The following is a 16,777-nucleotide window of genomic DNA, read 5'->3' on the forward strand; positions in this document are numbered from 1 at the left end:
AGTGGTGAGTAAAATTAAGCAATCAGTTAACTTCAACTTTTATACGCTCAGGCGTGAAAGTTTAACGTCATTGTAACTTGAAAGTTACAAAATATACTCGTTTGATGAAATTATTGAAACTATTGAATGCATTGTTAACTCGTATTCATATGTGGATATTTATTAATTTTGTACTGCATAGATTTTGTTATAATCACGAACAAAAATTCGGCCCATAGAGGGTTAATCAACGTGTATTTGTTACTCGTTTACCATTTGCGATTCAACAGCGTCCAACAAGCGCAACTTGCGTACGCTAGCCAAGTCCCTGAGATGCGACAGCTTCTCCTGCAATTCCTGTGACAGTTTCTCGATCTTCTCCGATGCAAAATGTCCACTTCTCACCATAACAGTGGCTCTGCCAACCAAAGAAGCCACCACAGGCTCTCGCGATATTAGCTCTGCTTCTAACGAATGATGTTTCTTCTGCAATCGCTGTACAGTCGTCAGTGAGCTACCTAAGTCATTGCTGGCAGCCAGAGGCTCCTTCTCCGATAGCCAATGCAGTTCATCCTCAACGTCCCTCGCGAACTGATGCAACAATTTCGCGTCCTCCAAATTGTCTCTTCTTATCTGCATCGGTTCTTGCAGGCTGTGATATCTATTTATGGTGACCATCGCTCTTTCTTGTATCTCATCGCACATGAAATGATTCGATCTGTGAAAACTGGCTGCTGTCTCCTTAATCGTTTCGCAGGCGTCGTTGTGTCCTAGGATATCATTCTCTAAGTTAGTGTGTCTCTTCAGCAGATTGGCCACACTGGACAGATCTTTGCCATGGTCTTCCGATTGCAACTGAGTCTCTACTTCGTCCATCCACGTCTCAAACTCGTCCAAAGTGCGCCCGAATAGTAGAGCTTGATAGGCGTCGTTCAATCTATTTTTCTTCAGCTCGCTAGTTTCCTGAAGATGGCGCCACTCTGCTTCTAATTCATCTAGACGTTCTTGTATGCTGTCCGAGGCATAATGGTTCTCTTCGATTAGAGCTTCGCCTGATAAAAAGAGGAACGATTAAAAATTCAGAAACAAAAATAAAAACAGGCGGAAGTGAGTTAGATTACCTTCGCCAACCACTGCCGCTACTCTCCCTTTATTCGCCGTCAGTTCACTTTCAAACGCAGCGTGCTTCTGAATCTTGCTCTGCAAGTTCGACGAGTCTCTGTAATTCTCGTCGCTGGCCACCTGTTGTTTCTGGTGTAACCAGCCTTCCACTTCGTATATATTCCTCAGGAACTGGTGCAAATGATGACTCTCCATCAGTTTCTTCCTCCTTGCTCTCGAGCTATTCTGCAGTCTATCTCTTCTAGCGCAGACAGACGTTAGTCTCTGCTGAATAATGCTTGCGTCTGCATGCTCCTTAGACAGAATCTCGTTCGCAAATTTCTCCAACTCTTCGATGCGACCTAATTGCGACATTAACATCTTTTCGAACTCTTCGTGCTTTCGCAACAGCGCTTCAACGCCTGATAGGGATTCACCGAGATCGTCGTTATTCAGGAATGCTTCTTTTGTAGCCAACCAGCTGTCAGCTTGATCAGCCTGAAACAACAATTAACAAAAAAAAACATATAACAGGTAGATCTATTTAACCTAATTCACGTAGCAATGCAAAATTTAATCTAAAATATTAAATATTCAGCTTTATAGTTTTGTTATATCGAATCGTGTGGTGACTGAGAGTCATCTCTCGAGTGCAAGGGTTAATCTAAGAATTATACGAGCACATACCTGTTCCTTAAACAATTGCAATTGATGTGCCTGCGTCAACTTCTGCCGTCGGCTCTCCCAAGCACTGACCAACCTCTCCCGAAGTTCCTCCAGATGCTCCAGATTCCCTTTCACATCCTCGTTAATGGCAAGAAGCTTTTGACCATGCTCTTTCAAAGCTTTAAACGTATCTTGCCTTCCATCGATTTCAGCTTTCCTCTCTTGATGCAGCTCCAATAGAGCTTCAGCCTCTGATATCGTGGTGGGTGGATCCGACTCGTCCATTCGTTTTATTGTGTCTGCCACCCAAAGTTCCAATTCGTGCAGATCAGCTTGGAATTTATGTAACGTGTAAGCTTGGTTCAACGCGTCGCGACGATGTTGAGTGAGACGTTGCAGATCATCCCAGTTTGACTGCAGTTCCGACAATATCCCGTTGATCTGCGGCGCCTTGTCCGGATATTTCTGTGATAGTTCTCTAGCCTCTGTCTTGTGCTCCTTCAATTTCCCTTCGATGGCAGTCATGTCCCTCTCCATCGCTTCCTGCTTTCTTTGCAGGTGTTCAACAGCAGGCAGATCTTTACCCACGTCTGTCGTATTCATGGCAACAGATTTCTCAATCACCCTCTGGCTCGTGTCATCTATATCCCTATTGAACAAATGAATTTCCAACGCTCCTGCTAACGTCTCCCTATACGCACTCAACGCTCCTTGCAGACCCTTCCATTTATTATTGAAATTATCCCTGCGCTGCTGAATCGCTTTAGACTCGTTGTCCCTACCCTGTTTGATCAGCTTATCTGCCAGAGCATTGATAGCTTTTATTCTCGAGTCGTCTACTCTCATGTCACTGTCCACATCGTCCAGTTTTCTTTGAAGGCTCAGACAGTGTTCGTAATCCTTCCCGGTGTCGCCAGCTTGGACCATCATTTCCTTGTCCCGTATCCAAGCTTCGATCTTCTCCACCTGGTTGTTGAATTCAAGGATATCCTGCGCCTCCTCTAAACCTCTGCCACGATTCCCAGACTCGAATAACAATTTCCGCCACGAGGCGTGCAGGTGCTCCAACTGCTGTCGAATTTCAGCGCTGGCCGGATGTTTCTGGGCCAGCAGAGTCTCTCCTTTAGCTTTAATCTCCTCGATCCTGCTTTGATTCGCAGCCAACTCTGCTTGGAACGCTTGGTGTTTCTGCAACTTCTTGATCTTGTCCTCTAAACTGGACACCTCGCCCTTCGACGCCTCGGCTTCTAGTTTCTTCTGTTTCTCGCCGATCCAAGACTCCGCCTCCGCGACGTCCCTGACGAACTGCGCATGCAGCAATCCCGCTTCCAACCTTTTTCGTCTAGCGTCGCACAGGTTTCGAATCCTCGCCCGCCTCTGTACAACTTCGTTCAATCTCTTCCCAATAGTAGGCGAATCGAAGTGATTCTGAGCTAGTAGCTTGTCCCCGTGTTCTTGTAGAGCAGTCAGCTTCTCTTCCTGAGTTACCAACAGCTTCTCGAATTCGTTATGCTTCTTGACCTGTGCGTCCACCTCCTCTACAGAGTCTCCGAAGTTGTCTCCACTGAGCGCAGCTTCTTGAGTGGTCGATAAATTGTCCAGTTGCTTCGCATCTCGCAGGAAGAAGTGCAGATCTATCAGCTGATCGAGGTGAACCTTCTTCTGTTGCCAAGCGGTGTGTAATTTTTGCCTCTCGTCGAGTAGTTGATTACATTTCTCTTCAACCTCCTAAGGAAGTAAGATTTTAGTGATACTTTCTTATTCTTGATTCATAAATAGAACGTAATTTTGACAACTTACCACGGCAGCATAGTGGCCGGTTTGGACCATGGCTTCTCCCAGATCTAGGACAGAACTGAAGCTGTCTTCTCTAGCTTCTATTTCTCCCTTCAATGCTTCGTGTTCAGCTTTTAGAATCTGCGCACTTGCTGCGTCCCTCACTTTGTCTTCGGTTGACATTGTGGCGCGCAGTCCAGCTGCCCAGTTCATCAAGTCTCTGACCTGGTACACATGAAGGAGAAAAATAACGAGCCTGTACAAGTTGCATTTTTTTACAATTTTGCGAAAGGAATATTAATACCTGAGTTAAAAAGCGTTGCAGATCGCAACTAGCTTGTAGCTGATCCCTTCTATGAGCCGACCTCTCCTTCAGTTCTTCCCAGTGCGCAACAACTATCTGTTGCTGTTGATCGATGTGAACCGCATTGTTCCCTGGATAGTGTGCTTGTAGTCTCGATGCGTCCTCAACCAGAACTTGAAGTTGCGCCTCTAACGCGACTAGATCGTTTTCGAAGCCTTCGTGGCGCCTGATTAGAGCCAGAACAGAATTCAAATCACGCCCCAGATCCTCCGGTAGCGCAGCATCCTTTTCTTGGATGCGCGAGAGAGCTTCAGCAACGTCACGATGAAATCTGTGGATCTCTCCTGCTGCTTGCAATCGTTGCTCGCGATTCCGAATGAGACCAAGGAGGTGCTGCCAAGACTCCCTAATGGATTAACGTAATCAACATCGGTATTAGTATATTGCTTCGATCTGTTAAAAAGTTTGTTTAAATCCAGACTTCCACAACCCATAGTTATGTAATTATTAATACATCCACTTACATCATGATATTATGTTGCTTCTGCACTTGCCTTACAGGATCATCATCATCAGGTCTGTATTAAATATATGTACAAAAGACAGTTAGTAACCCAACACCGAAATACATTATCATTGTGTAGAAATCTATCACCATTATGCTTTTTCTATTAATCTTAGAACTTAATCAGATTTTGATGCATATACTTCTATCGCCCAGTTTATCCCCATTGAACATATAAAACTGCATTAATAACGTACTATTAATAGAAAGTGCCAATCTACTATAGCTAATTCTACATGCACTTAGAGAAGTGAAAGTTTGAAAGACTAGAGCCAAAAGTCCATTGCCTATAATCTGTATGCAATAAATAGCCGTGACCTTGAAGCTTACCCTAATTGTTCTTGTCGCTTTTCAATGTCTTGAATGTAAGGGCTTTCGTTAGCAATCAGTTTTCTAGCTAATTCTTCGCATTGGTTGAATCTTTCCGAGCCAGCCTCTATTCTGTGCTTGAAGTCGTTGAACTTGGCTTGCAAGATTAGCAAGTGTTCGTAGTCCTGACCATAGTCTTCGGACGCTGCTGATTGTTCTTGCTCTTTGATCCATTGTTCCAATTCACGACTTTCTAAGAAGTACTCGTGTCGGTACATGCTCTCCATTAAACGTTGTTGCCTGACCGTGGCCAGTCTTTGCAATGCTCTCATCTGTTGGGCTATCGCTTGCTGCTTGTTCCCTATTGCTTTGCTGTCAGGGTGTTTTGCATTTATCATGGCACTAGCTGTATGTCCCATTTCTGTTACAATACCATTATAAGTATCTAGTTCTAATTCAACAGCCTAAAATAATAATACCCTTAAGAAATGTTTTTAATCGATTACAATTGAATTCTGCGAAATCTTTTCACCATACCTTGTGCTTTGTCAGCAATTTCGTAGCAGCGTCACGATCTCTACCATAATCTGTAGAGCTAAGAACGTCATTTTTCTCGTTCAGCCAACTTTCAACTTCGCCCGCTTCAAAGAAGAATTCCTGTGCTTTCAACGACAAATCCAAAGCCTTGCTCCTTTCACCTGCTTTCTCTTGCAAGTCTTTCCAAGCATCGTCAAGTTCGTCGCAAAGTTCTCGAATCTATACAGACACGAAACTTCCTTTACTATTATATTAAAAAACGAATAAAAATAGTAAACATTTAAAAGAAAATATACAGCTAAAAAATGAATACATATTAGTCGCATTAAAGAAAATTTCACTGTTTCTAATGAAATTGTCATGTGTGAATCGGAGTCTCCATTGTCCCTAAATGTTGTAAGAGAAGCACATGCATGCATCAAGAAATCTCATGTTTCTTTCACAATAAATACTACAAAGTTCTCGTGGTCTATTAACATTCAGAATATTTTGTATCCATCAGTATCTGAATTAAATAAAAAAAAAAATCATGTTAACAACATCTTAGTATGTTATTGTTTCAACTAAGACAACATCATCCATGCATCTGTGCCAACCTTACCTCAGCATACCCACAATTCTTCTAACAGTTCCAACTGTGCAAAAATTATAAACCTTTGTATTAAAGCCAACAAACAAGATACATATACTTCTTTTTCTATCAAAAGGTATCTGTCTACACTTCAACAATGCAAATGTTTACCTTTTTCTTCTCAGGATGGGCTTGATCAATCAAAGTCTGCCCAGAAGCTAGAGTTTTATCTATCATAAGTTGATGTCCGGCAATCTCAGCCTCAAGTTTCTTATGCTTTTTGTGCAGGGTCTGCGCTTGGTGCAAATTCTGTCCAAGAGTGGTCGAAGATGCCTGAGGAAGATGATCCTTTATCCACTGCAACTCTGCATCCAGTTCGAAGCCGAATTTATGGAACCGCAAACTTTCCTCCAACGCTTCTCGTCTCTTTTTAGCTGGCTCTTTCAAGCTACGGAACCTACAGAAGATAATCGACTTATATAAGAAATTTTCAACAGTACTTTAACATTAGTCGCAACGTATTAAAGAGTACATACTTTCTTTGAGTCGCTTGGCTAGATTTCAGTATGTTAGCAGCATCGAAGTGTCCCTCATGGGCCATTTCCTCACCCATAGCGACGAGATCATCGACTTTCTGTTCCCATTGGCACATATCGCTTTCAAGGGTCTGATGCTTCTTCAATAATTCTTTGCAACTTCTCAGATCCACTCCAACCTGTTTGCTCTGCAAGCAATTCTCTATTTCTTCCAGTTTCAACCTAGCATCTTCCATCGTTCGGTTATATCCATGTTGACAGGCTGCTTGTCTCAACCTACGACCTTTTTCCAGAGACAAGGCTACTAGTCTGTCCCATTGATCATTCAACTCCTTCAATGTTTCACCCACGTCGTCTGATCTATAATTCTCTTCGGATATCAAAGCTTTACCAGCTTTATTCACTGCCCTCAGCTGTCCTTCGTTAGCTCTTAGCTCCCTTTCAAAAGCTTCGTGCTTCTGGAGTTTTCGCTCGAGATTATTTAAATCACGGTAGCTTTCATCGGACGCAGTCTTCATTTTATCACCCAGCCAATCGCGTAAGTCGTCCACCTCTGCCGAGAATTGCTGATAATGTTCTGATGCCTTCAGAGCAGCTCGACGACGCTGCGCAGCATCTTTGACTGCCATCCTCCTAGCCAGAACTTGGTTCCTCCTGTCATTAATGCTGTGAACAATATATTGGTTACACTACTAATCCTCTAATACCTCTGGACACATCTACCAATCTAAGAGACACTCACTAGTCTGTATCATAATGATTCTGAGCAATCAGTTTATCTGCAGTGTCACTGAACGCCTTCAGCCTGTCGTCCTGCGCTTGCAGAGTGTTCTCAAACTTCTCGTGCTGCTTCAGTAAAGCTTCAACGTCGTCCAGGGATTCCCCTAAGTCAGTGAAGTCCAGGTATGCCTCGTGGGAGCTGGTGGTAGCTTCGATTTGATCCGCTTCGCGATTGAATTGTTGCAGCTCCAAGCATTGCTGAAGTCTGGCTTTCTTTGCTAACCAGTCGGATATCACAGCTTGATATAACCCATGCAACTTGTCCAAACGTTCACTGACATCAACCAGGGATGGATTGCGGTGTAACAATTGGTTCCCAAGCTCTTCGACTTCCCTGAATCTGAACATACACGAAATTGATAAATAAAAGAATTCATAATTGTTAGAGCAATGTGTTGTTCTTACTCGTCCTCTCGCGTCTTTATTTCTTCTCCGAGCTCCATGTGCTGCTTCCTGAGTTGCTCAGCAGTTGCTACATCCCTAACAGACTCTTCCACCTTCATCGTATCCTGTACGTCTGCTGCCCAATTGATCAAATTCTTCGAACTGTTCATGAAGATTTGTTGACCCACTGCATCCTCTAATCTGGACCTACGTTCCTTGGCTTTCGTCTGGACTTGATTCCACAGTTCCTTGATTTCGTTTTGCCTGGCATTTACGTTGTTCAGCTCGTGCGGATAGGAACTCTTTACACTGTTAGCCAACAGATTTACCTTTCTGACCTAAAATAACCAAAATTACAGTTAATTCATAGCTTATCTTGTCAACGAAACTTACAAGCTACAGTGTAAGAACATACTTTCTCTTCAACCGGCGCCAATTCCCTCTCTAAATGTTGATGTCTCCTCTGCAGGGCCTGCACAGTTTTCAGATCAGGCCCCAGTTCTGCCGTGTCTAATTGAGTAATCTTCTCCAGCATCCAATCATGCGCCTCGTCGCAAGTTCTGTTGAACAGTTCCACACTCGAAGCGCCTTCCAGGCTCTTCTCCTTCTGCGTCTTCAACCAGTTCAAATGATCCCAAAGCTGATGGATATGTCTCTGTCTGGCTTTCACTTTGTCCAGCTGACTGTGACCCTGCCTGACGAACTCGTCCACAGCAGCATCAATCGCCTCGACGCGTTTCCCAGAAGCTGACAGGTCGGTGAGGAACTTCTCATACTTTCTTTTCGCGGTTTCCACGTTGTCGCGCGGGTCGTCGGCCCTCAGCATTTTTTCTTTATCCTTAATCCATTTCTCAAAGTCGTCGCATTCGCGATAGAAGCCGTAGAGTCTTATAGCGTCTTCTAACAATGCGTGACGTTTCACTGCCAACTCCTGCAGCTCGCTGTAGGTGTCATTAATCTTCTTCTGTCGTTTTTCAACGCTGTCGCCGTCGCTGGCGGTTTTCCTCTTAATTGGTTTCACCGTGGACTTGATGGATTTCACCCTCCTAACCGGCACCATTTGTTTCACCATTTTCGTCTTCTTCACCCTCTGCGTCACTCTGACTTTCTCGGGCCTCCTCACCTGCACTTGTATCACCTTCGGTTCAACCTCTCGAACATAATTAGCTGGTACGAATCCATCAGTGCCGTCGGCTTTCCTAACACTCCACCAGTCCGGATTTGTCTTGCTCAACAGAAACATTACTTCACCTTTCACCATGTGCATACCTTGCCCGCTGAACGGATAGAGACTCTTCACCTGCGGCACCAGCCTGTCTTCGAGGACTGTTCTAGGCTCCAGCCTCTCCACGACTTCGTCGACCCACTCGTCTTGAGGCACTAATCTGATTTCCTTGCTCCACTCTTCCTGTTCAGTTTCGGCGACGGGTTCCGGATCTGCAGACAGTTCCAGAGTGGAAATGCCGGACTTGATCAGTTTCTCAGCCTGCATGTTCAGCGACTGTACGTCGCCTTTGTACGCGTTCAGCTCCCCTTCTAGGTCCTTGTGCCTCTGCAACAGTGCTTGCGCGCTGGGTTCGTCCACGCCGTAATCCTCGGAAGCGACGAGCGTCATTTTCTCATTCATCCAGGAGTCAGCTTCGTTAGCGTCGGCGTAGAACTGGAAAGCTTCAGCCGCGTCGTCCAGTTGCTTCTTCCTTAACGCTGCCAACTCTTCGAGGACCTTCCAGTGTTCCTGCAGCGAGTCCATGCGATTCTGGATTTCCAGAGACGACGAATGGCCATCGGCGATCAATTTTCTCCCAGCGTCGCACAGTTGTTCAGACTTTGGCCTGCGAACTTTCATCTCGTCTTGAAGCGCCTTGTGCTTCTGCTGCAGGGATATTACAGCGCGCAGGTCCTTCGCCGAGATCCCAGCCTTGCAGATCCTCTGTTTCTCAATTAACCAGGACTCCTCGTCCTCGTGATCTTGGAGGAAGTGGAAGAAATTCCTAGCGTCTTCTAGACGAGCTTTACGCTCCTTACTGTACTCCACCAGCTCGTCGTAGGCTCGATTCAGCATCTCCAGCTTTTGCTGCAGCAGTGGCACTTCTTTGCTCTGCGGCTGCGACAGATGTTGCGCTGCTTGTCTGCCGAGTCTCCTCTGGGTCTCCCCTAAAGCTGTGACCTGCAGCTCCTGCAAGCTGTGCTTCTGCAGCAGATCCTCGACTCCCAACAAGTGCGGACCCACGTCTGTGCTTTGGAAGTACAGCTGAAGCTCTTGGATCGAAGCCAACGTCGTGTCGATTTCCCTCATCAGACTCATCAGAGAACTCAAAGCTACCAGGTTGGTCTTATGATGATCCAACAGAGCCAAAAGCTCCTTCCACCTCTGCAGCACTTCCTGTTCTCTGACGCGAACCCTTTCCATGCCGTGATAGTTCTCTCTAACCAGTTCCTCCGACATGTTCGTCAAATCATGGAAACGTTCCTCTCTCGCCAGTATGTCCGCGCTGATAGCTTCGTGCTTCTTCACCGTGGCATCCACTTGAGCCAAGTTGCTGCCGTACCTTGGGTCCGTTAGCACTTGAATCATCTCTTTCAAGTAACCTTCTCGCAGGACACTCTTCCTCTCGAATTTGTAGTTCAGTTGTTCCAATCTCTCTTGCCTGAGAAGTTCGGTTCTGAGAGCTACTTCTCGACGATGCTCGGCTCGTTCCAGCTCCACCCAGTTCCTCTCTATGTCGTGCACCAATTGGCCCTCTTGAGGTGTAAACGCTGGTTGGTTCAAAGATATCAATTGCGTGTTTATGTGGAAGTATAAAGCTTCGATCTCCGATCTCTCTTTGTACTTTGGTGGCTTCTCCACTGTTCTGTACTGCTTGAACGCCAGAAGTTCACGCTGTATGCCTTCCAGAGAATTCGGGAAGTTACGGTTCTCTAGGACGCCTATCTTCATTTTGATCCACTCCAGGAGGTCGGTGGTCAGCTTCTCGTAATGGATCTTCATTTTGTCGGCATCCATCATTTGTCCCATGATATTAGCGATTCTCTTGCCGCTCTTGATCTCGTTTTTCATCCTGGCGAACGTATGGTAGTAGGACGCAACGTAGGTGATGATAGATTTCTCATCGGGCCTCGCCGTGTCCACATCCTCAGCGTCCAATAATCGTGGTATCCCAAGCTCGGAATTGGCAACGTCGAACGCATAGTTAAGATTGTCAATATTTTTATTCTGTTGTAACTCCGACCAATTGACCAAGTCTGGTCTGTGAGCGTGTATGAGCGCATTGAATCCCAAGCCGCTCCTCCAGGACCCGGTGAAGTCCTGGATGTTGACTCCAGGATACCCGTTCGTTTTCCTTTGACACCAAAGCAACAGGGCATCCTTGGCGGACTTCTTCTCGCTGCTGTCGTTCTCCTCGTCCACGTCAATTTCAATTTCCTGAATTTGGAACCTCAGGATGATCGTCCAAATCAAACCTAATATCAACCTGGGATTCCCATCGACGATATCCTCCGCTCCTATACTCTCCAGGCGGACCTGCAAGCGTAACGTTCGCGATTAGAATAACGAAACAGGAAGAATTCAACGAGGAATAATCTAATTAATGAAGTTCTGCGGAACGTGATCGCCGAGGTGATCGGGAGATAGCTCGGGGAAGATCGTTAACTAAAGGGGAAAGTTCACGCAGATGTTATAAAGAGATTCCAATCAGTTTACTGGCATAAATAATGATCCGCAATGAAATATTCATTGGCCCCTAGACTTTTCTCCTCGTGCGTTTCATTAAAATCCGCGCATCCGTTCGATCGGAGATCTCTCCCAGCAGTTGGATCAGGTGAATGCAACCGCATAATGCACTCGCAGAATTTATGGGAAGGGATCGGTGGACTTCTGGTACAATGATATTCGCATTCCATCGTGCACGTGTGTGAACGCGCGTGGAGAAGTAAGTAAAAGAGCGGAATGCGCGGCTGTCCATTGGTATCGTTGCGTAAACACCGGGTTTTAATAGTCGGCTGCCAGTGAGAGTATGTTGGATGAGTATCTCGCTATGATAAAATGGGCATGCGTTGCCTGGTTGCGTCATGTGAAAAGTAAGAAGTGCAAGTCGGCCTTGGCTGTATGATAATATGGCCACTGACAGTCAGGAACGGGCTGTATTGTCTTAGCTCGTGCAACAATAGAAGGAAAGTAATGAAGAAAAGCCTACCATAATAGTAAACACTAAGGATCAATGATAGAAAAGACAAATTAAAAGTTAATTATTAACCCTTTGCACTCGAGAGGCGACTCTCAGTCACCACTTGATTCGACGCAGTAAAATTATAAAACATGATATTCAATGTTGAACTTTGTATAATGTCTTGATACGTGAAATATTGCAATAAATAACTTTGTCTCTCAATAACTTCTAATGTCCCTTCGAGTTAGCTTTAAAGAATATCGTCTTTGTCTCGTCGAAAAATGTTAAATATTTCTAGTGAGAAACTACCGAGTGCAAAGGGTTAATTATTAACCCTTTGCACTCGAGAGGTGACTCTCAGTCACTTGATTTGATACAGCAAAATTATAAAGTCTTATATATAATATTAACCCTTTGCACTCGAGAAGCGCCTTCCAGTCTCCATTCGATTTGCCCTAAGAATATTGTAAAATTGAAAATTCAATATTAAATTTTATATAATGTACGAACACATGGAACATCGAAATAAAATAGTTCTGTCACTTCATTTATTTAAGGTATTTCTTTGCGTTAATTACAAAAAGTATCATTGAAATTTCATCAGAAAATAATGAATATGTATTGAGAAAAATATTCTCGAGTGTAAAGGGTTAAGCTGTGTATAATGCATCGATGCGTGGAATATTGAAATAAAATAACTTTCCTTCTTAATTCATATATGTTTTCTCATTAGTTTCAAAAAAGATCGTCTGTATCCTATCGGAAAGTGTTGCATATTTCTAGTGAAAAACTTCCGAGCGCGAAGGGTTGAATAAAATGCTGCTGATCAATATTAATCACGTCACGTGGAAGGATATATACTTCGATCATCGTATTCAATAATGAAGATGTAGTAGAGATCACTCGCATAATCAGATTGCACTCATTGTAATATGCTGAGGAAGGGCTCAGCGTTAAGATACAGGTTCCCCATGGATTACAAAGTGGATGCACTGTCGGGGCCATTAGCCACACCTGATTATACACCGCTTGAAGAGTGTAATGTATTAAGATACTGCTACCATCAGTAATAAGGAAACAGGTGCAGTAAGCTAGACTATCTATCCTCATTAGTGTACTCTGATTACACAGTGTGCAGCGTGTTATGTCATCGGGCGTATCTAAACAAGAGCAACAAGGCACCGCAATGCTATTGTTTTCAGTTACCAGGCTGGACTAGTTATGGATTATTTAATTCGTTTTTTATCTGCAGCCGTTCTGGGATAAAAATAAACGTTATATGAGACGATCTCTACTTGTGTTTATTCTATAAGTAATAACGATACGTAATAATGGGTATACGATATTCCTAAATGAAATTTGGGAACATTATGGATTATTTCATTGGTTTTTTATCTGAAGCCGTTCTAGGATAAAAATAAACGTTACATGAGACGATCTTTACTTGTTTATTCTATAACAGCGATGCGTAATAATGGGTACACGATATTCCTAGATGAAATTTGGGAACATAGTATTTAGTTTTGCATTGGCTCGCGCAAGGTCTAACAAATGATTGAGGTTCGAAACGAGGCTCGTGGGCCAACAAACAAATTCGCCGTATTATTATATTCAATCGCAGTGCGTGCCCAAGGCACGACGTTCTTGCGACTTCTGGAATGCCGTCCGATCACTTGTGCCGGTCTATCAAGGCCGCGGCGAAATGAAAATTATTGTTCTTTTCAGGGGGGGCTGACATCTCGCGGAATGCAAAAGAAACCCCATCGACAGTAGGTAAACACGAGCGCAGCTTGAGTGCATTGGGCGATGTTGGCACGTGACGATGCAGTTTTAAAGTGAGAAACACGTTGCAGTGAGTAAAAGACATTTCACTCTTGGGTTACAATAAATCCTGTCATCCTTCGCGAACCGTGTGATGCACGGACGCTGTTAAACTGCGAATTCCTAACTAGCACGATCGGTACTTTATCCGCGAAGTGCACTATTCGTCCGGAACCGGTGGGAAACTTAAACGCCTCGTACAGCGGGAAATTCGAACACGAAACATTCTTATCGCCGTTTGCGAGTGCGGATAATGAATTCGAATGAAAACTTCAACATCGTCGGCTAGCAGTACGATCGGGCTTAACACGTTGAGTGCGGCGCCGATTTTGCTATACTTTCCGCTCAGGCGGCAGCGCGTGAGCATTTGATGCCGAACGCTAAACTAGACCGTGCAACGCAGCGCAACAGACGATTCCTTTTTTTGTGACAATGGTGCAGGCAATGCACATGTATACAATGTATAAACATAAGATAATGGGGTGGGGAATGCCAGAGAGACAAAAGTGCGAACACCAAGAAACGATCAGTCTGAAAAAGCCACGGAAGTACACTAAATTTTAACGTAAATTTTTTAATTGTCATTAATAATTTAACCCTATAAAATGCTGGTCTCATGCACCGATGTCGACCAAACGAGAAGTTCGCTGTTAGTCCCTAGAATCCACGCCGCCCAAACGAAAAGTCTACTGTCAGTCCCCAGGGATTGACGCCGCTTGAACGGAAAGTTCACTGTCAGTCCCTAGGGACTGACGTAGCACTCAACGTGTTAAAATAGTTTTTCCTTCCAAGGAACCAGTATGTATCTTTGGATTATTAACCCTTTGAGGTCCGAAGTGTTCTCGGTTTCTCGCTTTGAGGTTCACGTCGATGTTAGTTCACTCAATTACTTAATATGACGCTCTATTTATTTATTCAAGAATATTTGGGACTCATTGAAATGTTACCTTTAACGCTAGGTTTACGAGCATTTATTGTACACTTCATTCTATTATTCCTAAAAGAATTGTTGCTCGTTTATTTAAATTGTGGAAACTGGAGATTTGATAGTAGGTACTTGTAGTACACGTCAGTGTGATCGCATCAATCAAAACCGGCGTACACATTTACAAAATAATATTTCTAAAATCCAATATGCGTCAATTTCACGCGTTCCGTAAACCTAGTGTTAAATGGTACAATTGTGATATTACAAATATATATAGAAAAAATTGTTTAATGGTAGAGGTTGCAATAAAATAGAATGTCGAGTCTGACTCAAGGACTGCTAAGGGTTAAAGGCTTGGGAAATACACCACCGGATACGCGAAGGTCACAACGCTGAATCAAAGCAAACTGTGAGTGATTATTTATCGACAAGTGTCCATAGTTTGGGATTGAGTTGCCAAGACTTGAACTTAGCGCCTATTGTGCTAGCGGCATGTAATCAACGGTTACTTTCGAGAGTAATTAAATGGTACAATTTACATTACAAATATATATAGAAAAAATTGTTAAAGGTAGAGGTTGCGATAAAATAGAATGTCGAGTCAGACTCGAGGACTGTTAACACGTTAAGCGCCATGTCAGCTACTGGTGACTGACGCTTCCGAATGACTAAAAAACAATCGTAACATACAAGACAACCGATGTGAAATAAAAATGTTTAATAAGGCAACTAAGTTGATAATAGTGTAACATAAACGTTGCAACGCCAAACAATTCATAAGTATTCCTACTTTTTTTTGCTACAAAAGACAAACTCTATGGGAAAACGCTTAAGATTTTCATGGCGCTTAACGTGTTAAGGGTTAACGAGCAAACGCTCGAGGCGTTACGGAATCAGGCGAGTCGTGTTTCGGAATCAATATTTGTGTTCTGGATTCCCGTGATTATCTGGAAGTAAACAAACGGACACGCGTTACACGGCGGTAACGTCATGGTTCTTGTCGCATAATTCGCAGCGGCGTCCACGTTGTACGCTTAACGGCGGCGAAGCGCAGTAACGTATCGGAGGCGATCACTCGATAATAACAGATCCTCGATCTGCATAATGGACCGTCGTGGCAGGCGTCGACTGGACGACCGTCTCGTTCATCATTCCAGCCTCCTCCCTCTCGCCACCCTATCCCTAATTTATCATTAAAACACGGGGAGCAAGCGTCGTTAACGTTTACCGGAGGAAGAGCCGATCGGCGGATAAGTGAATGACGCCGCCGTGCGATCGGATGCGGTGACGATTCTATCACGCGAAGTACCGCAATCATACTTGCCGGATAAGTATGGTCAAGGTATGCCTTCAAGGTAAAACGCGCGACAGAGTAAGGTAGCCGCGCGGACGTCGAGCACCTAAATCCCCGTCAGAACTGGGTATTAAGGGATATATAGACGTCCAACTTGTTGCCGGCACTCAATCCCCGCTTCTAACCCCATGCGCCACCCTGGTTATCAAGAGGAGATTTATATCCACTTATCCTGGCAGCTTTCCAATCTGCGACTGCGCCAGTAAACGTGTCCGAGTGCAGATTAAATTGATAGAGTAAATTGCTCTATCCGAGCAATAATTAGAAACCGATCGCATTAAACGAGATACGAGCGAAATAACCTGAGAACTCTCTTAATAACTAGTCCACCGTGCTTCGTCTGCTCTGAGAACACCCCTTCAACATGATTCAACAAATATGTATATTACTCAGTTCATTCGAATTCGCACTAAATATTATTCCTCAACTATTATACTTAAAAGGAAATATAGGCATAACATATGCTTAGAATTTTTCTCTTTTTCCAATAAATTCTTAATGACAAGAGAGTGTCGATCAGAGTTGAGAAAGAAATAGGCCAAGGGGTTAACGATCAAAGACAATTAACCCTTTGAAGATTCTTTAAAATATAGAAAATCGTCAGCAGATGCTAAATTATGTATCGATTGCTCAGATAATTGGAAAAGGAAAACCACGTACTGACCTTCAGCTTTAGTAATTAAATCATTCCTTTGCAACTTAGCGTTGCGAATATGAACATCTAATCTCCAAAACGTCGACGTTCGTCCGCAAAGACTAAAAAATGATTCCCTCGAGAACCAATGAATTACTTTTAGTAATTGAATCGTTTGTTCGCGACTCAGTGTTGCCAATATGAACATTTAATCTCCAAAACGTCGACGTTCGTCCGCAAAGACTAAAAAATGATTCCCTCGAGAACCAATGAATTACTTTTAGTAATTGAATCGTTTGTTCGCGACTCAGTGTTGCCAATATGAACATCTAATCTCCAAAACGTCGACGTTCGTCCGCAAAG

At 43.8% G+C, this 16,777-nt stretch overlaps 1 protein-coding gene across 5 annotated transcripts in view; it reads right to left on the reverse strand.

Moving 5' to 3' along the window:
• The window catches only part of kst (spectrin beta chain, non-erythrocytic 5 kst), a 57,536-nt gene that overhangs the window by 5,845 nt on the left and 34,914 nt on the right, over nt 1-16,777 (reverse strand). For 4 of the 5 annotated variants that reach the window (XM_031989832.2, XM_031989833.2, XM_031989829.2 and 1 more), the window contains 13 exons: nt 7,924-11,031; nt 7,530-7,846; nt 7,087-7,464; nt 6,345-7,010; nt 5,980-6,265; nt 5,238-5,456; nt 4,722-5,164; nt 4,351-4,404; nt 3,827-4,232; nt 3,547-3,747; nt 1,768-3,474; nt 1,101-1,578; nt 253-1,031 (listed from right to left, as the gene is read on the reverse strand). In XM_031989832.2, the coding sequence (XP_031845692.1) occupies nt 253-1,031; nt 1,101-1,578; nt 1,768-3,474; nt 3,547-3,747; nt 3,827-4,232; nt 4,351-4,404; nt 4,722-5,164; nt 5,238-5,456; nt 5,980-6,265; nt 6,345-7,010; nt 7,087-7,464; nt 7,530-7,846; nt 7,924-11,031 (9,042 nt within the window). The remainder of the gene's footprint in view (nt 1-252; nt 1,032-1,100; nt 1,579-1,767; nt 3,475-3,546; nt 3,748-3,826; nt 4,233-4,350; nt 4,405-4,721; nt 5,165-5,237; nt 5,457-5,979; nt 6,266-6,344; nt 7,011-7,086; nt 7,465-7,529; nt 7,847-7,923; nt 11,032-16,777) is intronic. The other variant, XM_031989830.2, reaches the window with a different exon arrangement.

Source organism: Nomia melanderi, chromosome 1, assembly GCF_051020985.1.
Source record: "Nomia melanderi isolate GNS246 chromosome 1, iyNomMela1, whole genome shotgun sequence".
Lineage (NCBI taxonomy): Eukaryota > Metazoa > Arthropoda > Insecta > Hymenoptera > Halictidae > Nomia > Nomia melanderi.